The 26,728-nt window shown below is 37.0% G+C and overlaps 2 protein-coding genes across 3 annotated transcripts; one reads left to right on the top strand and one right to left on the bottom strand.

The window, feature by feature from the left end:
• On the bottom strand, nucleotides 1-11,626 carry LOC114738213 (bZIP transcription factor 17-like). Of its 2 annotated transcripts, XM_028926241.1 has the most exons (3): nucleotides 11,623-11,626; nucleotides 1,334-3,215; nucleotides 1-796 (listed from the first exon to the last, which is right to left on the bottom strand). In XM_028926241.1, exons 2-3 carry the CDS (start codon nucleotides 3,183-3,185, stop codon nucleotides 357-359), a joined length of 2,292 nt encoding a protein of 763 aa, XP_028782074.1. In that variant the 5' UTR covers nucleotides 3,186-3,215; nucleotides 11,623-11,626; the 3' UTR covers nucleotides 1-356. The 2 variants fall into 2 exon arrangements, with proteins under 2 accessions (XP_028782074.1, XP_028782073.1); XM_028926240.1 differs by lacking the exon at nucleotides 11,623-11,626 and having other exon boundaries at nucleotides 1,334-3,665.
• On the top strand, nucleotides 10,764-25,823 carry LOC114738216 (Golgi to ER traffic protein 4 homolog). Its single transcript, XM_028926246.1, has 12 exons — nucleotides 10,764-11,094; nucleotides 11,746-11,825; nucleotides 12,092-12,170; nucleotides 13,182-13,263; nucleotides 13,468-13,618; nucleotides 14,093-14,183; nucleotides 15,475-15,558; nucleotides 15,854-15,900; nucleotides 18,258-18,386; nucleotides 23,971-24,055; nucleotides 24,232-24,309; nucleotides 25,514-25,823. The coding sequence occupies exons 1-12, from the start codon at nucleotides 11,047-11,049 to the stop codon at nucleotides 25,529-25,531; spliced, it is 972 nt and encodes a 323-aa protein (XP_028782079.1). The 5' UTR covers nucleotides 10,764-11,046; the 3' UTR covers nucleotides 25,532-25,823.
• Nucleotides 25,824-26,728: the final 905 nt, after the last annotated feature.

Below are 26,728 nucleotides of genomic sequence, written 5' to 3'. Positions count from 1 at the left end.
AAAAAATTCTTCAAGATCTAAATATTGCATTTTCACCATATTGTTAGACCTCACGGTAAGTTTTGAGAAAAGTATTACATCAAGGTTGTCTATGTTCAAATACTAGTACTACCGAGGATTCCCGCATAATTCATAAAGTTAAGGTCTCCGCTGAGAGTCGTTTACAAAGAACAGCACAATACAGTAGGGTAAAATTAGCCAAAAACCATGTTATGTACAGAACTGAAGCACAGCTTCATGCTTTCTCCTTCTCATTGTCCCCTTTTCTTGTTTAACGGAGGAAATGATGTGTGAGTCAGATATCTCTTAACAAAAACATTGTCGTCCAGCCAAAGGATTTTCAACCCCAGGGGCGATCAGGCAGTCACAAGATGGGGAGATGCTCGTGGAAGGCCACACGAGTAAGTGACATACTTGACACTATCTATAAGCACAACCACAAAAATCCGAGGAAGTGATTTAGGCTTCATCACACCATCCACGTCAGCATCTCCCACCTCTTTGGGATCAACAAGGACCGAAACCACCATGGAAGATGTTGATTTATTACCATGGAGGTTCTCGTTCTGGGAATTTCTCATAACATGTTCTTCACTTGTGTTGAGACCAGATCCGGCAAGGGAACGTGGCAGCTTGTGAAGGAACCTTCTATTCCTTCTCTTGTTGATGCTTGTATCATTCTGGCGGTTAACAGGAGAAACATTTGCAACTGATGATGCTGGAACTATAGCTCCCGGTTTTGGCGAAGCATCAAACTGGAAAACCTCCGTGCACATCCCAGAACTCAACATTGGCCCTGCATCAGGAACCCAGAACTTTCAGTAATTGTGAGAAATATGGGTAAAATTGGGAGAAGAACAAAATAGAAACACTGCTTCCCCCCTCTAAGTTCAAAATGGAAACATGTCACCAAAGAGAATAAGAGAAGATTGGCAGCATTCTAGAAGAAAAGCCAGAAATGCATTTCCTGGCGGAGTGTATTAGTGACTGTATAAATAACAACAATGTATGAAAAAGATATTGAATAAAGACAACACTTCAAAAAAGGCCAGAGTACTGTGCTTTAAAAAATGAAAGACCTCAAACATTCAATAATACTCATAACAAACATACAAACAAGATGAATAATTTCACAATCACCATACAGAATGATGGTTTTTTTCATATTGTTCTGACAACTTTGTTGTGTACTTGGACAATCCATATGGTACAGGCTAGCTACCAGCCTAGACAATAACTATGACATAAGTCGGTGAAAAAATGCATCAATTATACCAAGCAATCTACACGTAAAGGGAAACTCAGAAAAAGAGACAAAGAACAAGCATCTCACCAGCAAGACCTTCACGAAACCATTGTTGCATTTTACCATCAGTCGCAGTTGACTTTAAATGGTTCTTCAATGTTTCAGCTGAACCAGAGGCAAGAGCCTTCCGCTGTTCAGGCGGGCTCCTATATGAGTGAGGTTGTTGACCGCTGTTCCTTGCAACGTCAGGAATAGCCAGTGCAGAATCCCAATTTTTAGAAATCATCAATCCATTTTCTCTCGTATTCTTTTCTGTATGAGCAGTATCAGATGCCATGGCTTTTTCAGTAGCCAGAACAGAGTGAATTATCAAGTTTCCATCAATTTTCACTAGCTTATCATTCCTTGGAACATACAGAGAAGCAAGAAGAGGCTCGGAGTCACTAGTATTTCCTCTATGAACAAAGTCATCTGAGCTCATTCTACATGGTGAGTCCTGTTGTCTCAGTGTTTCTTCTAATTTGCGAACTTTCTCATATAACGTTCTGTCGGAAATACCCAAATTCCCGCTAGAGAATTTTACTCCCTTTTCTCCTTCAGATGTATTTATATGACCATTAACCTCCCAAGCTTTTCCTCCGTGGTGACTATAGAACCTATCAGTAGCAGAGATGGGCCTCCTGGGAACATTGTCCCATATATCTCCAAACTTAACATTAACTAGAGGAACGAGTCCACCAAAAAGAAATATAAAGAAAAACAAACCCAACAAGCTAATGCTAGCAACCTTCTTAGTTTTTCCTTCAGTCTTCTTATTATCGGATTTTTTGGCTTTTGGCGCAGATTGCGACTGTTGAGACTTCAATCTGGGGATAGGAACTAGAGGAACCTGAGAACCTTGCGGTTTGACAACATAGGGTGCATACGGCACCCATGGAAAAGGCATTGGTGCCATTGGAGGATGAGGGTACACCCCTGGAGCTGGCGGCGGGCAAGTTCCACCGCCACTCAATTGCTGTCTCAAAGCAGCATTCTCGGCCATAACAAACGATACCTTACTGCTTAAATCAGTTATGGTGGAATGCATTGACCTCACCTTCTCCTCAAGCTCCTCCACATAGTGCTTCTTTCTCTGTCTGGAGAGCTGGGCACTTTCTCTATTCCTCATCAGCCTAGCCTTCCTTTTCCCGTCCTCTTCATCCACGGCATTAAGATCAGACTGTTGAGAGGTATTCACCGTAGACTTTCGGTACTTGGTAGTTCTCGCCTCGGTATTTCCTTCATTCTGTTGCTTCTTCCTTTTCAAATCACAGTTTTTACCCATGTCCTCCAATTTCATATTTTGATGAGTAATCCCATGAGAAGAAATGTCTCTGTCGTCGCTGTAAGAATCTGGTGAAGACGTTTTCATCACTTCATCAGCACACGAGTCACCTAAACCACCGTTGCCTGAACCCTGGGATGAAATGGACCCACCAGAAGATTCCCTGTCGCAAGAATCCGAATCTGGCGATTTAAAGCTCGAAACCTTGACATGCAGTGAATGAGGGGAGTTCTGGTCACCCGAATTTTCCAAAGAGTGTGTCACAGAACGCTCGCAACTACCGGACTCAGGTGATTTTGTGTTCAAAAACTCTGAAACATCAGGATTCCGATTCCCCGAACCCGAAGAACTATCCGAGTCAGGTGACCCAGAATTGGCATTGTCGTAGCTCAACTGCTTACCATGGTCATTCAATTCATGCGATCCAGGCGGCTGAGCATAGCCATCGGAGAGCAGGAAATCATCGGTTTCGTGAGGAATATGGAGATCGCCAAGATCGTCAAAGGAAATCTCAAAATCGCCATCAGTCCCCAACTCCATGGCTAATTCAAGATCCGACGCGAATGCTTCAGAGGGCATGGCATGCTCGTTGCCGGAGAAAAAGAGCGGATCCATGGATGGGACAGGCAGGTTATCAAACTCCGAAGATAAATCATCGAAAGTCAGATCGGAGGATGAAATTGGTTCAGCCATGGCGAGGGTTTTAGAAATTAAGGACCCAAAGAGGGTTTATGAGGTCAGGCAACAAATGCGACAACGACCTCGAGGTTTAGGGCATCCACAAGATTGTATTTGCCTCTAGCTTTTTTTCTCCGCCCTGTCTCCTGCTCCAACACACCCAATTTCCCCTTAAGATTCACGCCACTTTCCTTCTTTTTCGCAAACGGATCCACTTTCATCAGCTCCTTTCCAGTCCGTCAATGCTATACACCATACTTCTTCAGCAATAAACCCGAATCGAAGCACAGAGGCGATGGAATTACAGAAAACGGAGGAGCAGAACAGGTATTGCCGTATTGCCGCTGAAGAAGGCAATGCCAGAATGTTCCGTTCACCAAACCATTTTTCAACTGTATTCACCAAATCTTTCAAATTGGTAAATTATGACTGCTGACTTTATTACCTCCTTCAGTTCTTATCCTTATTTTACTTGTTTTATTACTTGAGAGTTAGGACCTTAAACTTACAAATCATATTTTTAGTTCCTTTAAGCCAGGAAGGTTCGTTTTTGTCAGATTGGGCCAATTTAAGTAATAGCCTATGCAGATAAATATTGACAAAGCATACTTACATTTTAGTTTTTTTAATATAATATTTTAAAATATAAACCTCCATCATTTGCTCAATCAGCATTGGTCATTAAAAAAAGGAACAATATTAAATTTAAGAGACGATTGCTTCATAAATACTAAAAGTTTCACTTCATATAAATTTTAAAAACTAAGGAAAAATCTTTAAAAAAATGATTGTTGAATTCTAAAATTCCAAATTAGAAATTACTACAAAAATATGTTGTCATTTGATTTTTAAATGTAGTCATTTTTTTTATGAATGTAGTAACTAATACTGATTTGAAATTTGAAAATTCAACCGTCATTTGTTTGGGATTTTTTCAAAAACTAAACATATAGTTTATCCAAATTTTTTAAAGGCATGAATTTAAATTTTAAAAGTATTACCATTTTAAGTGAAATGTTGTTAAAACATGTTTGGTTCAATCCCATTACAAGTATGCAATGATAATGAAGAGTGCATTACCCAAAAAAAAAGTGTTTGGTTACTTTTAGTTTAATAATGGGATTTACCATAATAACGATTTGTATCAAAAATATGGTACTCATTTGATCTTTAATGTAGGATTTAATTAGAGAGTTAATATTAGTTTTATATATAAAATTTATTTCATATATTTACTAATTTTTTAAATTAATTCATTAATATTTTTTAATAATAATTAAGTAAGAGAAAGAGAAAGAAAATTTAAAAAAAATACTTATAATATTTAAAAAAAATTCATATTAACTGATTTAAATAAAAAACGGAAAAATAACACCCATTCACACCTCCCCTGGGGAATTCTCATTACCACTCGTTGCATCATTTGAAAGGTCTTATTCACCCTTGAATTACATTTGTATTTGTTCTCGCCGTCTCATCTCTTCCCCGGCCTCCTCCATCATGAGCCATTCATCAACCATCACCACCACGGCAGCACCAACCCCACGGACCAGAGTTAGCACTCTCTCTGTCTCTCTCTCTCTCTCCAGCCCTTTTCTTTTTGTCTCCCTTCCTTATTATCATCGTCTCCTACTCCTTGGCCCTCTTCATTCCATTAGCATCATCATCTCCATCCTTTGCCGTCAATATTCGAAGTTGTAAATCTCCTCCTCAAATCTGTTTTCATTTCTATGAATGAATGTCCCTCTCTAAATCTATTTTCCACAGATGTTCATATCGGTTTTAGCCGTGACAAGTTCCAGATTTCCGCATTTATGCGGTTTAGGTCTCTATGGAAGATTAACCCACATTTAAAACTTGATTTATCGATTACTTCCCTTTCAATTCGTTACTGCGTTTCTGCTGATTCTTGTCTGCATATTTGCCGTTGAGAGTAGTGTTTTGGCTGAGGCCTGAGGATTTCCCCATCTCCTTTTGCTTTGTCTCAAATTTTCGTCCCATAAACTAATTAATTACACTGTCACTTTGTAACTATGTCATCAAAAAATATGTTTAATTAATAATCAGAAAAATGCAGTTTGAAGGAATGGGATTCATGTCAAAGTAGTGTGGCGATTATTTAAACCACATTGGTCCATCGTTAGGTGGGATTTTACGAAGCGGCTCTTTCATGAAGAGGGAGCTGTGATTTTATGGAAAGTAGTAGAGAGAGAAAGGAAGGAGAGAGAGTGAGAATAAAAGAGAAGTGAGGAAGAAGGAGAGTGATGGAGAGAGAGAAAACACTGCTCGCATAGAGCAACTAAGTGGAGGAAAGAGGAGAGAAGCTGAGGAAGAAGATGCCACATCAGCATAAATTAACAGAGTTAGTGACGGAGGGACTTAAGTCATAACTGAGCATATAATAAGGATTCAATAAAATATAAAAAAAATATAAGGACCGGATTCAAAATTTAATAAAACTCTAAGGACTGGCAAATTTATTTTTCAAAAAAAAAATAGGACGATAATAATTCAATCAAGTAAGATGCAAGAATAAGCGTGGAAGGGATGCGTAACTAAAGGGATCACTTCTTGATGCATAAGATTTCCAAAGTGTTATTCCTTAAAAAAAGAAACTCAGAATTGTAAATTTAAAAAAAAAAAAAAAGGCAAATCAAAAGTATTTAAATTACGAAAAGGTGTGAATCATTATCTTAACCTTTTCACGACGAAACATCTGGGCAAACAATGACCTCACAATAGCAATCCGCATACAATAGCATCTGGAGCTTATTTCTTTTTACACAAGGTAATACACCAACCATTAGAAAACATTGCGTTCGATACTTAGTATAAGAATTCATTTGATTTTTATTTTAATTCTAAATATAAGACCCTAATTCACTTTGTTTTTCATATTTATCTATTTTTTTTATAGTCCATGTAATAATAGTAGTTCTAGTCAATACACTCTATTAGCAAGAATATTTTAAGAAAAGCAACACTTATTTATTATAAATAACTAACTTAACTAGTTTTTTTAATCAAATCAAGTTAATCAACTGACTCTTATATTAAAAACAGAAAATAGCAGTGGAGAACAGTGGTATCAAATAAAGCCCAAGTCAACCTTTTGATCTAGTAATAATTATAGCTAAGGAAAGCCAAATTTGAGAAGGACAATGAACCCAACATTTCTTGTGTGGCCAAACTAAGAGGAATAGCACTTCATCATATCTTGATGAAGTGCAGTGTTCCTCTTGTAGCATATGATATTAATGACAAAGATAACATTGTTTTTTATTCTAATTATAAGATCTTATTTATAGATTACAGACGACATCTTATAACGAGGATCAGAGATAGTACTATGTGACAAACCCTTGCTAATAACATGTGTCCTAGCTGTATCACAAAATTTGAGAGTGAGCAGTTTATGATGAGCTTAATAAAAGAGAAGCAATCAATCTTAGATTTTACAAAAGCGCAAGATATGTTTGTCACTAAAAAAAAAAGGTACAAGATACGTAAAAGCAATCCATAGATTCTTCTATATTACAACAATAACTAAACCATATTGTATTATGTGGGATTGATTGCATGGACTACACGAAATCATTCGATATCATTATTCCTTAAATTTCTCACATTTTGAGAAATTTGTCACAAAAGACCATACAATTATTTAAGTTTTTTTTTTTGGCTTCAAATAGTTAGAATTCCGTCATGTTTGGCACGTATAGATTATATTATTCATTCATGCCAAATAATATTTAGAAGGAAGAAAGTGACGACGAAAAAATTTAGAAAATCAACGTGTTAGATAGTTATCAATTGAATATTATGTTTTGTTAAGAAGGATTAATGCATGTCTTATTTAAAAACATTTTGATCTCCATTGTTTCATATCAAACCTACAGTTATCATGAATATTCCTTTCTTTTCCAATGTAGAACTACAAAGCTTGCAAATTTAATATGTTAAGAAGCAATTCATTTCAAGATATGGTGTTAACAAGTTTTCGGCCAACATAATGCATCAATATATCTCTTCATCCCTTACTTTTTTTTTTTTTCTCTTCTCTCATGTTAAATTAGCACATAGGATAGAATTGAAAGACCTTATCTGACTCAACTCTTCTGCGCTTCTTTTAGGTACTGTGACTTAATCTTGTTATTTTTAATTTTTCAATGCATTTTGATTTTTAAGGGACTGTTTAGTATGAAGAAAATGGAGAGAAAGAGCCCGAAGAAAAATTTTAATAAGTTCGTCTTATAAAATTGAAGAAGTGGGGTTATAAAATTTCGATAAAGAAAAGATGTAAGATAAAAAAGTAATTAAAATTAATTAAAAAAATTTTAACCCCACTTCTTCAATTTTTTAAAACAAGCTTATTAAATTTTTTTTCTCCCCTTCCCTCCATTTCTTTCATACCAAATAGACTCTGAAAATAAAAAAAAACTAAAAAAAAAAAGAGGAGAAGAGGAGAGCCAGGGAAAATCTTGTTATTTTTCTGATCTAGTTTCATGGGAAAGAGCTGTGGAACATATTCTAACACCCAAACAGCGGCTAACCTATCTATGGATCAAGAGAGGCCTGCTAAATGAATTGCCTCTTAGTGGGCTGAAAGCTTTTCCACTCCAGCCCACACCATACGGCCGTCATCACTTAGCCCGTCCTCTTATACACACATGTAAGCACATGTACGTACATATAAATTGTGCACGTGTCAAATATAGGCACTTTAATTGTAATGAACTAATTATATCATGTTCATTTATTCTAGTCTATGTCATGCGTAAACAAAAACTCAAAACCATGTCATCTACCTTTTTTTTTTGCGTTATTTTTTTTTCCGAATGAGAAATACTACTTCCGGTCCTTAATATAAGAATTTGTTTGATTTTTATTTTGGTCATCAACATAAGACCCCAATTTATTTTGCCTCTCATACTTAAACATTTTTTTCAAAGGTAATCTTTTTAATAATGGTAGTTCTGACTAATACACTTGATTAACAAGGGTATTTTAGAAAAGATAACACCTATTTATTACAAATAACTAACTTAACTTATTTTCTTAATCTTTTCAAATTAGTCAACTAGCTCTTATAATTAGGATGGAGGTAGTATTTATTTCAACAAGATATGTAAGTCGGGCTCATTAGCCTAATCCTAACTATTTTTTCACGTTTCAAGAAAAGCACAGCACAGCTACTGGCACGTGCTTTTTTGGCTTTTCCCCAAAAAACTAATTATACAACAAATTTTTTAATATTACTTATCTTGTTGTATAGTGTAAAATTATTTAAAATAAACTAAATCAACCGCTGAAGCAATACAATAACAAAGTTATTCCTTCTGCCTCTTCACTCTTTCTTAGCTTCTTTTACATTTATTACCGTGTTCCCAGAAGCAAATTTCTAATTCTAAATGCATGTCTTCTTGAAGAAGTTTGCATACTACTCTTTTTTTTTTTTGGGTGAAATACGGAGCAATCAGCCCAATTTATTGCTTAATCTTTACAACTCGTGGGTATGAAGTTCCGACCTGATCACTGTACAAAAGCTCCTCACACACCTAGGTGGAGTTTCAAAAAAACAAATATCATATTGAATCAGGAAACTTAAAGAGTGTTTGAGTAAAATCAAAACTATAGTTTCAAAATTATTTTTATGGTATATGAAATAAATATATAGAAAAATTTGTCTCGATTTACAAAAAAGTGTTTCTGAAAAGTGTTTATTAGACTTCCCAAACACCCCTTTAAATTCGCTAAGGCATCTGCACAAAAATTGCCTTCTCTATGTGTATGTTGTACCTGTAGCTGTTAAAAACAATTCAAATCTTTACAAATCAATTTCAACAAGCTTGATTGCATCTCTGCACCTTCCAAAATTTGTATTAGCAGTTGTACTACAGCCACCGAGGCGCACTCTACAACCAGTTTCTGAACTTTCTTTTTCTTCGCTAGAGTTAAACCTATTGCTACACCCCATAGTTCTGCTTTAATTGCAGAGCATACCCCCAACTTTCTAGCAAATCCTCCAATCCATCTTCCTCCACTATTCCTCAGCAATCCTCCACAACCTGCAACTTTCTCCCGTCCCTTTGAGGCACCGTCAACATTGAGCTTTGTCCACCCCCACTAGGCTCTTTCCATCTGATATACATTTCCTGCTTTTGATCAGTCCCATTGAAACAACTCTGTTGCGCCCTTAGCACTTCATCAGCATACTTCTCAATTACTCTTTTCTTCCCCTCTGGTATAACAAAATTTTCTTTAAAGATACAGCGGTTTCTCCAGTTCCAGAACTGCCAGACAGTGATAGCAAAAATCAAAGCCCATTTACTATTCAGATTTCTTAAATTCCATTCTATCCAAGCTTTCCCATTTAGTTGATAGAAGTTTAAATCCACCGTGTCTCCTCTCAATTCTTCCCACAGACTCTTTGCAACCTGACAATCTCTTAGCACATGCATGAGATCTTCTCTTCTTCCCACACACTTATAACACGCATCACTTCCTCCCATCAGCTTTACCCTCCTTTCTGTTGTCATTAATCTGTCATGAGCAGCCAACCACAAAAACACCTGCACTCTTCTTGGGCCCTTCCATTTCCAGATTCTCTTCCAAACCTCTTCCTCACACCCTTGTTCATTTCGTAGTAACCCATACATTTTTGCCACACTATAATCAGCATTCAAAGCTGATCCCCATTAAATTCTATCCCTGCCAAACTTTATTAGGCAGGGAAACAGCGTTAATTAATTTCCTTCCCTCTTCTGAAACCCAGTTATTAATTCTCTCCATGTCCCATTCTCCGCTCTCATTAACCAGCACTAACAGTCACATTCAAATCCCCTTCCGTCAACTGAACATTGTTTTTTCCACTCAAGGATGGATTCACATCAAGCCATTTATCCTTCCAAAAATTTACCAACTCCCCATTATCAATAGACCATGACACGTTATTTATTATTTGGGGCCATAGTTTGACTATCTGTTTCCAAATTTCAGAGTCAGCATCCAACATAATAATTTCATTTTTCAGATTAACCTTCCTTCCGTATCTTCCATATTTTTCACATTAACTCTTCTTGTTTTTAATATACTACTTCTGGTCTTAATTATAAAAGTTAGTTGACTAATTTGAGGACATTAAAGAAAGAAGTTAAGTTAGTTATTTGTAATAAACATGTGTTGTCTTTCTTAAAATATCCTTACTAATCAAGTGTATTGGTTAGAGTTACCATTGTTAGAAGGATTATCTTTAAAAAAAAATACACAAATATGAAAGACAAAGTGGATTGGGGTTTTATATTTAGAACCAAAATAAAAGTTAAACAGGATCTTATATTAAGGACCTGAGTTAGTAATATTTATGTTCAGTAAAACATTTTAACTTTTTTTATTTTTTATTTTTTATATTTTTAATTTTTTATATAACTATTCCTTTTATTTTGATGAGGCGAAATGTAATTTATTATGGCGGCAAAAAAAATTCTGGCGGCTGATTTTGTAGTTTCTTTTCTATCTGGATGGGAATTGTTGGTGATAGATTGGAAGACTCGCCATTTCGCCGCTAAAATTCTCCCGGTAGTCCAGTAAGCGCTCTTTAGATATCAAACTCAATTTTATTCCATCGTAGTTGTTGTGCAGACGAAACCCTGATCACTATAAAAACCCAACTGGGGATCTGCTTACGATCGTTCTTCCACTTTACTTCTGGTCCTGGTTTTCTGTAGCATCGATTGCGACCGAGATCGCTGCCATTGTAGAAGACTAGAAGAGACTGACTAAAATTCCGGAAATCCACATGTCGCGTGAGAGACTCAAAAGAGGCGTGCTTCCTCCGGCCCAAGAGGTACGATCCATGAATGTGTAATTCCTTAGTAGCTTGCTTTTTCTCAGGAAATTATGGGTTCCCCATTTCGCGTGGGAAATTAATGAGAAGTGGCTGTACATTTTAAAGAATTTAAGCTGTTTTCAGATTCAGCTCACTGGAAACTACTTATCAGGAAACTAACTCCTCAAGTATAATGTTCTAGATAATGGTCTTATGTGGATTATCTGATTATAGGCCTTATTATGCTTCATATTTGACAAGGATATTCTTGAACTGTTCTTCATGGTCGTCTCCTGTTTGTAATTTCTTTGACGTTGGTCCACCATATATGCAATGCTTACGTTAGTTTTTATTCAATATATGAAGGTTGAGTCTATCTAGTCATTATACGATTATCTTAAGCAAATGTTGTGTGATTGCCACGGTCGAGGAGCTTTCCTGTTTCTCATATGTTGGGTATATGATTATCTTTATAGAGCGTAGGAGATTGTGAAGGTCATTTATTTCTGAGATCTTGCATTTTTAACATCTTCTAATTTCAAATTTTCTGACTTGCACATAGTATGAGTTGCTGCTTTCTCTCATAATTATTTGACATTCCTTCAAATGTTTTCGTTTTAAAATAAGTATGAATTCTGGTTCTTATTATTATCATGTGGCAAAATGCAGAATATTGATAAGTTGCAGAAAGTTGTAAATGAGGGAAATTATTATGGAGCTCAACAAATGTACAAGTCTGTCAGTGTCAGGTTGCAGCAGCTTCTCTATGATACTTTTCATTTAAATTGTGTACTTTATTTTTATAGAAACGTGCACATCCCATCTCATGTAACCTATTGATAATTTGGTCAGCAATTGGAATGAGATTTTCAATGATAAGTTGATCTGTTGTAGTTATTTTCTCTTAATCTGAAGGGGTTGCTTGTTCATGAAATGAATTCATCTTTTAATTTATAAAATAAACTCATTTTCATCAAAAAGGGGGCACTAACGAAGCATTCCTACTTCACTGCAGGTATGTATCTGCTCAGAGATATTCTGAAGCACTAGATCTCCTACAATCAGGAGCATGCATTCAATTGGCACATGGACAGGTTGCACAATTCTAATTTCAATATTTTTCTGCCCAAGCTTTTATCATGTAATGATGGAAAATGATTATTTGCATGTAATACATTTCTTCTAAATCAAAATATTATTAACAATTTTCAGTTAGTTAAACCAAATTTCCCCCATTTATTAACAATGGAAAATGATGCAGAGACATGTTCAGAAATTGGGGGAAGGCAAAATATTTATCCTCACATATACACATCTTTGAATTGTAACAACTTTTATGGATTCTGCTAGATATGGTCGTTAAACTAATTTGGAGCCTTAGCTTAACAACTTAAGCTTATGAGTTGTTATGATCAAGACTTGAGAGTTCTATCCTTACTCCTCTCCATTTATTCAGTTGAAATTAATTTGCAATACATATGTCAATTGTCAAGCTTAAAGTTTTTTTTTTTTTTTAAATAATGAAAAGGGACACTAGAAATATTGGTAAAGCCAATCTTAGACATCTTTTCTGGTTTAAAAAAAAAAAAAAAATTCTTAGACATCCTTGAACGCTAACTATTGTCTTGCTCCTCCTCCTCCTCCTTATTTTTGTGCGTATGTGTGTGTTGTCACTTGCCTACACAATTTAAGCATACTAACACTGAACGGAACGCAAACCAAATTGATTTTATGTGCTGTAATTTACTTTGTATTTGCATATTTTGCCGAATCTATTATCTTTTATGTAGAGTTGCATGTTTGGCTTTCTCTTCAATCATAATCGAACTCCACTATGATCTTGATCAAGCTTTATATGCCTTCAGGGATTGCTTTTAGACATTTTGAAGTTTTATGGTTGGCTTCTACTATCCATTTTTACACATTGCATTGGCACATTTGAGACAATTGCAAGTATGAGATGACAGATGTTGCGATTTGAAATTAATCTGATTTGATATAATTAAATCTAAGTTTTAATATCTCTAGTAATGAAATTAACATTTAATCAGCATTGATTTTGGCAAGAACATTTATGTAGAAACTCAGTTTCCGTTCTTCTTCAGGTCACCTGTGGGGCTGAGCTTGCTTTATTATTTGTAGAGACACTCGTGAAAGCAAAAGTTCCTTATGATAATGAAACTCTTGGTGAGTCCTTTTACCATCTTTTAAAGTTTTATTGATTATTGATGCCACTGGTTTATTTCTTGTCTCTGTCTGTGATGCAATATAATTTTGATGGAAAATTTGTGATGTGGGGTCTTTGTTGCATGATTTTGTAAATGTTTTTTTCCCCCTTAACTTCTCATCTTGCTTCTAACCTTGATCTTTACAAACTAAAATATCTGGCAGAACGCCTTGAGAAGATCTACAAAGCTTTTCCTCGGGTTCCACTTCCACAAAACTTGAGAGTTGATGATGACATGCAACAGATTTCTGAAGCCCTTGGAGCTGCAAAAACACGTGTGGAGGGCTGCTCCTCATTCTTAAAAGCTGCTATCAGGTGGCACCATTTATGGTTAATAAGATTTTTGTAATTAAATTCTGCAGTTATTAAGCCTCCTAAAAGTTGTTTTTTTCCCCTTTGTGCCGATGATTTTGTCTATAGAATTTCTCATAGTTATAAGATATCCTATAATCAGTTTTGAAGAAACGGTGTGATGGGTTATTTATCTTACTGATCTACAAATCAACCAGAAGCAGTGAGAACACACGTGTATATATACCAGGAGCCGAATCAGAAAAGGATTTATGATTCCTTGTTGTTTTTGAAAAATGAGCCAATCACAAATGAATCTTGTTAAAATGAACCTGTACTTGAAGCAACATTTTCCATTATATGGATTGCTTGACTTTACCCAATATCAGATGAACTGCACTGCAATTCTCATTTAAATGTAAATGTCATTTTGAACTACTAGTTTATTGATTTCTTGATTTGAACCTATAGTAATGCGGTTAAAACTATCGTGTTCAGATGGTCCGCAGAGTTTGGAGCAAATAATTATGGATCTCCAGAATTGCACATTATGCTAGCTGAATACATTTATTATGAATCACCTGAGGTGGTATGTATCAAAATTACTTAAAGTACATGTTTGTTCTTTGTTGCTGCTTCTTTTGGATTTATACTCTATATACTACAGTATGTCTAAGATGACTTTGAAATGTGGCACCTATATCATAAAGCAAACAAGGATGTCATATTTAGCAAATTAAAAATCAGAACATATACAGAGTAAGTTAGAACGGAACAGGCCTTGATATGTGAATGTATATATTTCTTATTTTGATGCTCTTTCAATATCAATGAAACCAATAAGTTTGATTGGGTACTTTTGTCGGTTGACATTGACATGTCATGCTCTAATGCATAGCAAAAGACTTCATGATTTGTGATATTTGATTCTTGCATCACAAGTTTATCAGCCATCAGAAACACTAACAAAGTCAAGAAGGAAGGAAAGGCCAGAGAATGCTTATTCACAGTTTTAGAAGTTCCTTTTGATTAAATGGAGGAGGAGAATTTTGGAAATTCGTTTGCACTAATTTTCATTTATGGACTGAAATATTGTGGAAGTAAGGGGTATGAAAACTTTCTCATAAAGACAAACCTTCTCTTTGAATTCTTTTCTGAACTGGTGAGGATTCGTCAACTTCATTGAATTTCTGCCTGAATATACTGATAAATGGATTTTCCCCCCTTTCTAGCTCTTCCCATTACCGCACACACTTTGTTTTTTTTTTTTTTGGTTTTTTTTTTGGGGGGGGGGGTAGGCAAACAATACAAGATGAAGTGAAAAGGAAAAAATGCAGAGTGAAAAAGGAAGCATCTGAAAGAAGTCAAGATGGAGGAAGTTATGCCATTCAGTATGCTGCTTTGCTTATAAGAATCACATCTTCGGCAGAAATCAGTGAATTAACCTTGTCACGATCTTTTTAGGGCTTTTGCTTGATGTATTTTGAGTACTAGGATCAGCATGCCTGGGGGCAGCATCCTTGGTATGAGTGTGCCCACCAGATCCTTATTTAAATCAAACACCTCAGCTAGGGGTATGCCTTGTTTAATAACTATGCGTATGGCTGTTAGAAGTTTGATAGTTTGCTGTATCTAACTATGGAATTCTAGAATTATTGTAAGCTGCTGTATTGAACTGCATACAATCTATGGTGGATAGTAGCTGACTAATTGCTGGAAAGGTCCTGTAGTCTCTACATGCATTGACTTCTTGTTTTTATTTACATTAATACGCAGATTTGGAAAGGTTATGTTTTGCATTTTAAGAAGCTTCACTTAACCCTAAAAGTAATATGACCTTTTTTCCTGGTCCATTAACACAGTATACTTCTGACATGCAGGATATGGCTAGAGTAACGAACCATTTCGTGAGAGGAAATAATCCAAAGAAGTTTGCTTCCATTCTTGTTGATTTTATGGGCAAGGTCAGCCTCATCACATTTTCCATTTTTTCTTTGTTTCTCTGTTCTCATACCTTGTTCTCCGGTTCAAATTTACCAAATTCACGTACGGTGTGCTGAAGAATTCTTCCCTTGTTTTTCCCCCCATTTTTACTAAAATTCGGTTGGGACGTTCAATGATGATCTAGTTATATTGTTGAGATATTGTGCTATATCATTGGCTCCCAGAACTGATTTCGAAAAGCGTAATTGAGGATTTCTTTGTCATTTTGTCCTTGTTTTGAGGAGGTTCAACTGATATGCCTCTTACTTCTTGTAGCGTTATCCAGGTGAAGATGACTTGGCCATCGCTAGGGCAGTTTTAAGGTAAAAGCAATTATCATCCTGATGCTCGCTTTGAAAGATGATAGACACCTTCTGCTACTGTAATTGAAATTGAGCATAGAACAACTAGGAAATTTGATTAGCATCAATGTTGGGTGATAGTCCTTCATCCAAGAGCAAGGAGCTATAACAGAAGGGTCATAAAACCAAAACAACGCAGAAAATGCAGAGATGAGGAATAAAGGGGAATGCTCGCACTTGAGGGGTCTGCTCACCGACAGAATCCTTTACCTGAATCTTTACACCTCCCTCCACGCCAGCAGCCTCAAAATAACTTTCTTAATGCCTCATACTAATCCTGTAGCTTGCCATACATCAGCACTGGTAGCAAAGTTAGTTATCACCTTGAATTTCCCGTTCTACCCTCCTTCCCCACCCTTCTCTGCTTTTTCTAGAATGCACTTTCAACCTTTTAGTTGGGCCGTATCCTTCAGGTCCAGCCTCCCTCTTATCCTTCTCTCTTATCTTATAACGTTGACAACTATATTTGTAGTAGTATTATGTTGTGACCCTGCTATAACTCACTAAATCAGAATCACCAGCAGAAACAAAAGTGACAGCAATAAATGAGGAAAAAGTCCTGAGGCTTTGATATTAATGTTCAAGAACTGAATCAAAGATACATTGGGCTTCAATGATTCAAGCCAAAGCCCTATTTCCCTCTAAACCAAAATAAACACAGCAGCAACTACTCAACAAAAGATTACACAGAGACACAAGGAACAAAGCTAGCACTTCCCCATGGCATTCAAGGGGCCAGGTCTCTCCCTCCCCAACACTCTCTTCAAATTAAGTCCTGAAAACATTACAATTTCATTACAAAGTCTCCCAAAAGTAGTCCTACACCCCCTACAATGTTTCAGACTCAAAAGAGTAGTAGCCAGCTGCCAATTAGAGTTGCTCCTCGTTTCTTGAAGCTCTAGGATAATTGCTTTGACCAGCAGATTTATCTTCTTCTACCCTTGGTTGCTTCCTTAGTTTCCTCCCATATGTCTTCCTAATGCCAGCGGTTATATCATATTAGCTGCAGCAAACTCATCAAAATGTTTGACTATATTAATCCTAAAGGATTTAATCTGTTCTTGTCTGTTGCATAACAAAGGTAGATTATTCTTGGGATTTTTATTTTTTATAATGCCTGATTACAGTTCTGGCTACACATTTAACTGTTGAGCTATTTATATGATTCCCTGTCTTTACTTGAAGTCTTGTGATCCAAGTCATCATAAACGACAGACATGAAAATATTCCTCTAGTCCTATTTATAAGTCACTTTCAACATATTTCACATAGACCAAGGAAAACTTTAAACTTCATTAACTCATTTAAAATTCAACAACTTTCCAACTTTAGCTCTATTTAATAGACATTATACCTCATGTAAACAAATTCAATACAATAGTAAATGGAGAGTAAACTTGTACACCCATGCAAAAATTTCTCTCAATGCTTTATAAATAGGAGAAAAAAATATATTCTCTCTCTGTCCTATAAATAGGATCGGATGAATAATAATTTTTACTCAAAAAAGGGGTTTCTTTGTCTTTTGCACTATTAAGATTGAGGGCTCATTTGGGACTGCTGTGGACTTCTACTTATGTTTGAACTTCTTCCTTCATTTTTGACAAATAGATTTTCCTAAAGAGCATGGTGATAAGGAGGCAGTTTTTGTTGGGCAAAATTTTTTGATAAGCACTTTTATCAATATTGTTGGTTTTGGCAGATCTTTCAAAAGAATGCTTTGTACTATTAAATATAAATTGTTAAAATGGACACTAATTTGACTTTTCAATTTATATTACTTGTATGGATAAATAATTTTAAATATTCACTATGGTTAATTTTAATTATATTTCTATTGTTTTGTTTGGTTAAAACATAGAAGATAAAATCACAATAGATGTATAAAATATATTAATATACATCAAAATAAGTATATGAAGGCAGCAGCCTTGGAAAATTACGAGACTTTTGGAAATTGGTAAACACTAACAAAATTAGAAATAATTACTCTTTTGTTTCTGGAGAAAAAAGCTGCTTAGTTTGGAAATTAACCAATGTCAAACAGACTGTAGCTCTCAAAATCAGAATTGCCAACTTATCTGACTGGAGATTTTGTGAAAGATTCGCTTGTTGCTTTCCTTGTTATCCCAAATACACTGCTACTACCCTAGAGTGAATGTTCTGGATAGCATTAGATGCACAGATCCTCTATTATGTTTATGTTGATGTACTTGTTAAAGTTTTGAATATTTTCGCCCTGCATATGCCACTCACTAGTTCCTTCCTGTACATGACAGCCGGGTTTTGGACTTAGGAGTTGCTTTCTTGCGTGACAGGTACTTATCTTCAGGCAATCTGAGAGATGCTAACATATTGATGGAAGAGATAAAGAATGAAGTTGCATCTAAAGAGATTAAATTTCCGCAGACAGATTTAATGCAGTTCGTCAACTTTCTATTGCAAACGTAAGCTGTCATGCTTCATAGATCAATCAAATTTGTATTCTTGACTTCACATCAATCATCAATGTGCACTGACTTTTGTAAAGTACCAAGAAATTCACAACACTTTTTCTAGTTATTGTTTTGGATTTGTTAGAATCATCGGTGTGCACTGACTTTTGTAAAGTACCAAGAAGCTTCACAAACGTTATGGTTTATTGGTTATGTTTATGGCTTCAGTATGAAGTTTCATTCATGGTGTCCTTTTAAGGGACTCTTGCTGTCTGATATGAGAAGGGGACTTGGCAGCTCTTAGCATTTTGAGCCTTTCAGCCTCACTTATTTTACTTGTTTCTTTCTAACTCTTTGTAGGAGGATAACTGTTACGTTTCTGTAATCAGAAACGCAGAGAGAGGGAGAAAGAAAGAATTAAGAAGAATAGAGAGAGCAGAGAGGAAGGAGAGATTGAGGAACAGAGAGAATTGGGGATAATCCTGACTTGATTAACAATGCACATTACATTCGATTTAGTCTAGAGAGTATCCTTTTATAGGAAGGAAACGGAAAAAAAAGAAAATGTAACTAACTACTAACCAACCAACTAACTACTAACTCTATCATGCAGAAAGACTTAAAATCCTGAGTCTAACTCTAATGACCAAACTACCCTTCCTTAACTTACACGGATTATGATTACACAACAATGCCCTCCCCTTCAAAAGATCCTTGCCCTCAAGGATCCTGAATTACAAAGCTAGGAAACTGTTGTTGAAACTGAAAGAGGGGCATCCAGGATGCTTCTTCATCAGGTCTTCCCTTCCACTGAACTAAGATCTCAGTAATTAGTCGTTGTCTCTGCCTGCCCACCCTTTTATTTAAAATCTTCTCGGGTTCCTGGACTGTAGGGAGTTCAGGGAAATTTATTGGTGGGTGTCTAGGCTTGACCGAGGGGTCAGGACATAGCTTAAGTAGCGAAATGTGAAAAACAGAATGTATTCTCGTGTGGGGTGGAAGATCCAGCCTATAAGCGACTTTGCCAATCCTTTCCAAAATCTGATAGGGCCCAAAATACCGGGGTGCCAATTTTTGGGAACTTCTGGAGGCAGCAGAAATTTGCCTATAGGGTTGCAACTTTAAGAAAACCCACTGTCCCACAGCAAATTCTCTGTCAATCCTGTGAGAGTCAGCTCTTTGCTTCATGATGTTAGCAGCCCGGTGTAGATGATGTTTAAGAACAGAGATCATTTCTTCCCTTGCAGAAAAGCTTCGGTCAACTGCTTCAAGAACAGAATTATGAGGCAGGTAAGGAGAGTGAACCGGAGGTTTCTGACCATAGAGTAACTCATAAGGAGAAACCTTCGTAGAAGAGTGGAAGTTGGTGTTATACCACCATTCAGCCTGAGACAACCACCGACTCCAGTCCTTGGGTTTCTCCCAAGTCATGCACCTCAAGTAGGTCTCCAAACAGCGATTAAGAACTTCTGACTGACCATCGGTTTGAGGATGGTAGGAAGAAGATAATTTTTGATCAACACCCATTACTCTTAGGAATTCCTTCCAAAAGTTGCTTATAAAGATAGGATCCCGATCACTAATGATTTCTGCTGGGGCTCCATGTAATTTAAACACATGGTCCATGAATAACTGAGCCAAGGTAGATGCAGAATAGGGGTGGGAGAGAGAGATAAAATGAGCATATTTACTCATCCTATCAATAATGACCCATATAGCATCCTTCCCATGAGATTTAGGAAGCCCATCAATGAAGTCCATTGCAATACTTTCCCAAATCCTGCTAGGAATAGGCAATGGTTGTAGTAATCCAGGAGAAGCTGAAGTCTCATACTTGCATCTTGCACAAGTGTCACAGTGCTTGACATATTCAGTGATGTCATTGATCATTTTTTTCCACCAAAATAGGCTCTTAACCCGCTGATAAGTTGCTTGAATCCCCGAGTGCCCTCCTTGAGGACTAGTATGTAACCAATCTAAGATTTGTTGCCTAAGAAGTGGGTCTGAACCGATTACCAGCTTGCCCTTACGCCTCAATAATTGTCCATCCCAAGCGAAATGACTCCAATGATCCCCATGCTCCTGTAGTTTCTCTCTTAGAGAGGTAATGAAAGTATCACTCTGCCAGCTATTCTTGATCTTGTCCAGTAATTCAGGGGAGGCAGTATCAAAAGCTAGTTGCATTAACTCCTCTCTTGGCATCCTAGAAAGGGCATCTGCTGCATTATTATCATTCCCCCGTTTATACTGAATCTCATAATCAAATCCTGCTAATTTAGAGACCCAATAACGTTGAAAAGGAGTGTGTAATTGTTGACCCAACAAATACTTAAGACTTTGTTGATCAGTCTTAATAACGAACTTGTTCCTTTCCAAGTATTGATGCCACTGGAGGACAGCAAGTACCACGGCCATTAACTCTTTCTCATACACCGAGAGTCTCTGGTGCTTAGGGGACAGGCCCTTACTGAAAAAAGCTAATGGCTGCCCCTTTTGCATCAGGACTGCCCCTATACCAGTACCGCATGCATCAGCCTTCACCACAAGCTCTTTAGTGAAGTCAGGTAGGGAGAGTACTGGGGCAGAAGTGAGAGCCTCCTTGAGCGACTGAAAGGCTTGAGCAGCTTCCTCAGACCACTGAAAACTATTCTTCTTTAACAAGGAAGTAAGGGGACGAGCTATGGTCCCATAGTTCCTTATAAAACGCCTATAATACCCTGCTAATCCAAGGAAGCCCCTTAATTGCTTCACACTAACTGGTTCGGCCCAATCCTTGACTGCCTGGATCTTCTTTGGGTCAGTTGAGACCGTCCCATTACCAATAATGTGCCCAAGGTACTCCACAGAGGTAGCAGCAAAGGTGCATTTTTCTTTTTTCACATAATACTGATTATCCCGTAAAATCTGAAGTACAGTCTTCAAATGGGAGGTGTGGTCTGCAAAAGTAGGACTGTAGATTAGTATATCATCAAAAAACACTAAAACAAACTTTCTTAAGTGAGGTCTGAAAATAGCATTCATAGCCCCCTGGAATGTAGCAGGGGCATTGGTCAAGCCAAATGGCATCACCAACCACTCATAATGCCCTGAATGTGTTTTAAATGCTGTTTTATACACATCTTGAGGCTCCATTCGAATCTGGTGGTAGCCAGCCCTTAGATCAAGCTTTGTGAACCACCTAGCCAGACTGAGCTCATCAAACAGGTCTTCCACCAAGGGAATAGGATATTGGTTCTTGACAGTCTTTTTATTAAGAGCACGGTAATCGATACACATGCGCCAAGACCCGTCCTTTTTCTTGACTAGTACTATGGGTGCGGAGAAAGGGATGAGCTGTCTTGCAAGACTCCCGTGTGAAGTAACTCAGTAACCATTTTTTCAATAACGTCTTTTTGGGCTGCAGGATATCTGTATGGCTTCACATTACCGGGTCAGTTCCTTCTTGTAAGATAATTGGGTGATTATGACCCTCCCTTAGGGGTGGCAGCTTCCGGGGCTCTTGAAAAATGTCCTGAAAGTCACTCAAAACATTATTTACTTGGGGGAGATAAGCATCATCAATATGTGTAACAGTAAAACATTCCAACTCCCTGTCTTTAATGTGGACTAGCTGGAGCAAGAATTTCTGAGTTTCCTGGAGAAGGTGAGCCTCGGCAGCCTTAGGTTGAATGATCTTCCATGAAGTAGGAGGGGTTGCTTGAAGTTTGCAGATCTGGTTATCCTTCCAGAAGTACATAACCATCTTTTCATAGTCCCAAAAAGCATTTCGAATACTTTTGAGCCATTTGACCCCAAGGACCATGTCATAGGTATGTAAGTCCAGTATCCGGAAGTCAAATGTGAAATCTAGCCCCTGCATTCTCCATTTGAAATCTTTCCAAATGCCATGGACCTGTAACCTTCTTCCCCCTGCTACCTGCACATAAGAAGACGGTGCAGGATCAGTTTGCCAGCCAAGTCTTTTAGCAAATGACAAATCAAGGAAGTCGTGAGTACTCCCATTGTCAATTAAAACGTGTATCGGTCTCCTTCCCACGTGGCCCTGGAGTCTCATGGAATCTGCCTCATCGGCTCCTGTGATAGCATGTAACGAAATTCGTGGGACTTCTTCATCATTGTTATTAGATTCCTCTTCCGGTTCAGCATCAGCATCTCCGTCAACCCCAATTTCAATAAAGTGGAGTTGGAGTTTCTGCCTCTGGGGACATTTATGATCCCTGGAAAATTTCTCGTGGCAATAGAAGCAGAGATTTTTTTGTCGATGCTCTGCCTCTTCTTCTGCGGTCAATGCTTTCTGAAGCCTCGGTAGGCTTTTAGTGTTGAAAGATTGGGTCTTGGGTGCGATCGTGAGACTTCTTTCCCTGTACTGAGTTCCATTTATAGTCGAATCCTCCTTACTCGGTGCAGAGGTGTAACGGAATGGAGGTGCCACCGCATTGACAGGTGTTGCCAACCGAAGCCCCTTGTCCGACCCTTTCTTGACATTCTGTCGATCCATCGTGAGTTCTTGCATACGAGCAAGGCTTTTTGCCTCACGCATGGTCCTGGGCTTAAACATTCGGACCGGGCCCGCCAATTCTTCCCTTACTAGATTCAAGTATGCGTCGACCAATTGCGCTTCGGAGAACCCCACCTTCGCCGACACGAGATCGAATTCCTCATTGAAGTCCGCCAGCGTACCCTGGTGACGAAGACGCAAAAGGTCGCCTATCGGCGACTCGTAAGCTGGTCCAAAACAATCCTTAAGAATATCAACGTACTCCTCCCAGGTTGGCGGGTTCGCACCCCACTGTTTCTCATTCGCCAGATGCCACTGGAACGCACGGTCATCAAGGTGCAGACTTGCAATCTTGACCTTGGCTTCCTCTGGCGTCTCATCGAGCTCAAAGAAGCGTTCGCACTTTAGGATCCACGCCAGCACGTCGCTACGCGCAAACTTGGGGAATTCCATTTTCGTGAATTGGGTCGCACGCTGTCGTCCATTCCCAGCTCCGTTCGCCCGATGCCCATTGCGTGGTTGTTCGAGATTGCGGAGGGCCGTGTTCACCTCGTCAATATTTCGAGCCATTGTCTGAATCTGGGTTGACAAATGAAAGACAGATTCTTGGAGCGTGGCAACGGTGCCTATCTGGTTTTCAACGACTTGAAGCCTCTCGTCCATGACTGGGTCGCTTGATCTTGATCGGGTGGTGACCATAAAGATTCAGGTGCACAGCGTAGGTCCAAGGAACAGGGGCTCTGATACCACTTGTTACGTTTCTGTAATCAGAAACGCAGAGAGAGGGAGAAAGAAAGAATTAAGAAGAATAGAGAGAGCAGAGAGGAAGGAGAGATTGAGGAACAGAGAGAATTGGGGATAATCCTGACTTGATTAACAATGCACATTACATTCGATTTAGTCTAGAGAGTATCCTTTTATAGGAAGGAAACGGAAAAAAAAGAAAATGTAACTAACTACTAACCAACCAACTAACTAACTAACTCTATCATGCAGAAAGACTTAAAATCCTGAGTCTAACTCTAATGACCAAACTACCCTTCCTTAACTTACACGGATTATGATTACACAACAATAACTAATTCCGACTTCTTGCAGGTTGGAGAGAGATGCATTGCCGCTTTTTAATATGTTGAGGGCAAATTATAAATCAAGTATTGACAGGGAACCTGCATTCAACGAGGTGAGCTCACCCATTAATCCTTGTGTCTGTGTGCTGACACTTTTATTGGTGGGCATGCCTAATTTGTTCATGATTTTGAACTTCAATTATATGTGAGCTCTATTACGTACTTATGCTTTAAGTCTCTGCATTAAAGAGAAAGTCATCATCATTTGACTTGAAAAACTTTGATCCAGATGTTGGATGATATAGCAGAGAAGTTCTACGGAGTACAGCGGAGGAATCCTATGGGGATGTTCGGAGATATATTTAAGGTACACCATTTACACCTTTTATATTTATGCTAGCCACTTTGACATGGACATATAACAAACTATTGGATACCTAATTTAATTGATAATTGATAATTTTTTTAAAATTCATATCAACTACAATTTTATTTTTCCCATCTATTTAGTCTTTAGTCAAGTAAACAAATTTTTAATTTAGTAGATTAATTCAACTAATTTGTAAATTAATTTATTGTTTAAGTCCTGACATTGTGTATAAAAACTCGGTGTATGTTAATCTTCACTTCTTTTTTATGTGTTTTCAGATTTATGGGTATCTCCTGTGACGTTGTGGAAATTTTTGTTAAACAAATAACTTTGAAACTACTTATTCAGTAAATAAACTTAAAAGGTCTATCTAGTAAATTGACTTGTGAAAATGCTTTTCACATGCTTCGCAATGAAATTTCCTTGCAAAGCTTGGTTTGACAATTTTCGTCTCTATTTATTTTCCACTTTCTTATTTTTCATTATTTTAAAAAGAAAACCATAGTGAAGGTACCTATACTTTCTCTCAATTTTTAATTTGGTACCTTTGTGTTTTTTTCCCTTTAATTAAACATTTAATTTTATCTTTTTAGCAACATTAACTCTTATAACTATGTTCTATTGATATTTTTAGTCTCTACATAAGGATTAATGATGTTAATAGAGGAAAAATAAAGATTTAGTTAAGAACAAAAAACACATAGGTACCAAATTGAAAATTGAAAAAAAGTATAGGTACCTCCAATATGGTTGTTCCTATTTTAAATTGCTTGTGAAGAAAATAAACATTTCCCCTCCAAGGACTGAAATCACCAACTCCATAGGATTACCGTTTTAATACTTGAGGTCTTGAAGCCCTAATTTGAAGCTAAATTTTCATACGGAAAAAAAATTAAACTGGTTTTAGAAGGTTCTTGTAATATATAAATATATATATATCTTGTTTTCATTTCCATTTTTATCGCTTTATTTGCAACTTAGATCATGGAAACCTTTTTTTGAGAAGTGAAAGTTTCTAACTTTTCACGCATTAGAGAATTATGGTTATCAGGAAATGAATGCGTTTTTGTAAAAATATTTCAATAAGCATGAAGTGAACACATTGTGTGCAAAATTAAATAGCTGAGTATAAATCAAACAATGTAATTTTGTGGGAAACAATTTGTAGCGCGAACAGTGATTTCAATTTCTTATTATGCAGTTGATGGGGGCTGATTGATGATATTCCTTATTGAGATACCGAACGAACTGCATCTCATATAGTGCAAATGGTAAACCTGTTCGACAATATAAAAGTTATGATGGGTCTGTAAGATTCATTTTTTCTGTTTAAGTAACGTAGGCAAATTTATCTACTCTTGAGGACCGTCTTTGTATAATCTCTTTAATTAGGTTTTACTTTGGTGAATTTGTCGTAAAGGTCGGCAGTTTTGCAGACTATTCAGCTGCTACAATATTTTTTCCTGCAAAAAGTCTGCGTTGGAGATTCATTGCATTTTGATTGGCCTCTATAATCTGGGCTTATTTGAGGTTGGAAATTAAGTACTAGTTCCCGTCCTTAGTATAAGAGTTAGATAACTAACCTAGGGATATTAAGGAAATTAGTTGAGTTAGTTATTTATCAGATTTTTCTAAACTATCTTCTTTAATTATATGTATTGGATGATTAGAATTATTCGTTGGTTGGGAATCTTTTGCATTCAATAGGAATATTTTGAAGAGAAAAAAAGGGAGACAAAGTGGATTGAGATCTTATATTTAAGATTAAATTTGATCTTCTAATTAGTTCTTATATTAAGGACTAGATGTAGTAACCTGCAACGACGATACTCTTTCCCTTTGGTGTTTTATGCTTGCTTTGTTGCGTGGAATTTGATGCCTTATCGCCCCCGAATTTTTTAGTACCAAGGAAAAGATAGTGTCATTGCCTTGGCTTCCGAGTTTAATTCTCTAAACATGAAGATATTATGTGTTTGCAAATTTTGATCACTCAGCTGGAAAGGCCTCCGTGGCTTCTTCCAATTCCCTGTATTTCATGATCAATTTTTTTGACAACCCAAGCCGGGGAGAAATTTCATGTGAATGAAAAACTTTTTAGGCTCATCTCTAAGCTCAAATTATGTTCAAATTCTTATCCAACAAAGTGGCAGGAATAAAATTAGGTGTATGAAGGGAAGAATTAGGATGAAGCCAGTGAAAAGTTGGAAGAGACTGAGGAAACAAATCAGTGTTGCCATTCATTTTTACGTGTCAGGCCTTCTGCTTTACAGGTTATATTACAAATGAATTACACTGTTCAGGGCTTATGATATAAATTGTATATTTGATATTAATATTGATATTGATTATATATATTAAGGCTCGAGTTAGTGGTCATCCAACTTATGACCTCAGGTTCTAAAACAATTTGCTTCCC

Source organism: Neltuma alba, unplaced genomic scaffold (assembly GCF_004799145.2).
Source record: "Neltuma alba isolate B1F8T4 unplaced genomic scaffold, ASM479914v2 tig00013558_pilon, whole genome shotgun sequence".
Classification (NCBI taxonomy): domain Eukaryota; kingdom Viridiplantae; phylum Streptophyta; class Magnoliopsida; order Fabales; family Fabaceae; genus Neltuma; species Neltuma alba.
This window is presented reverse-complemented; position numbering and strand designations above follow the sequence as displayed.

Coding starts and splice junctions, on each gene's coding strand:
- LOC114738213 (XM_028926240.1), bottom strand. CDS start 3,263: ATGGCTGAACCAATTTCATCCTCCGATCTGACTTTCGATGATTTATCT. Junction 797..1,333: donor GTTTCGTGAAGGTCTTGCTG/GTGAGATGCTTG, acceptor TTCCTGATGCAG/GGCCAATGTTGAGTTCTGGG.
- LOC114738216 (XM_028926246.1), top strand. CDS start 11,047: ATGTCGCGTGAGAGACTCAAAAGAGGCGTGCTTCCTCCGGCCCAAGAG. Junction 13,264..13,467: donor TTATGATAATGAAACTCTTG/GTGAGTCCTTTT, acceptor AATATCTGGCAG/AACGCCTTGAGAAGATCTAC. Junction 13,619..14,092: donor TTCTTAAAAGCTGCTATCAG/GTGGCACCATTT, acceptor TATCGTGTTCAG/ATGGTCCGCAGAGTTTGGAG.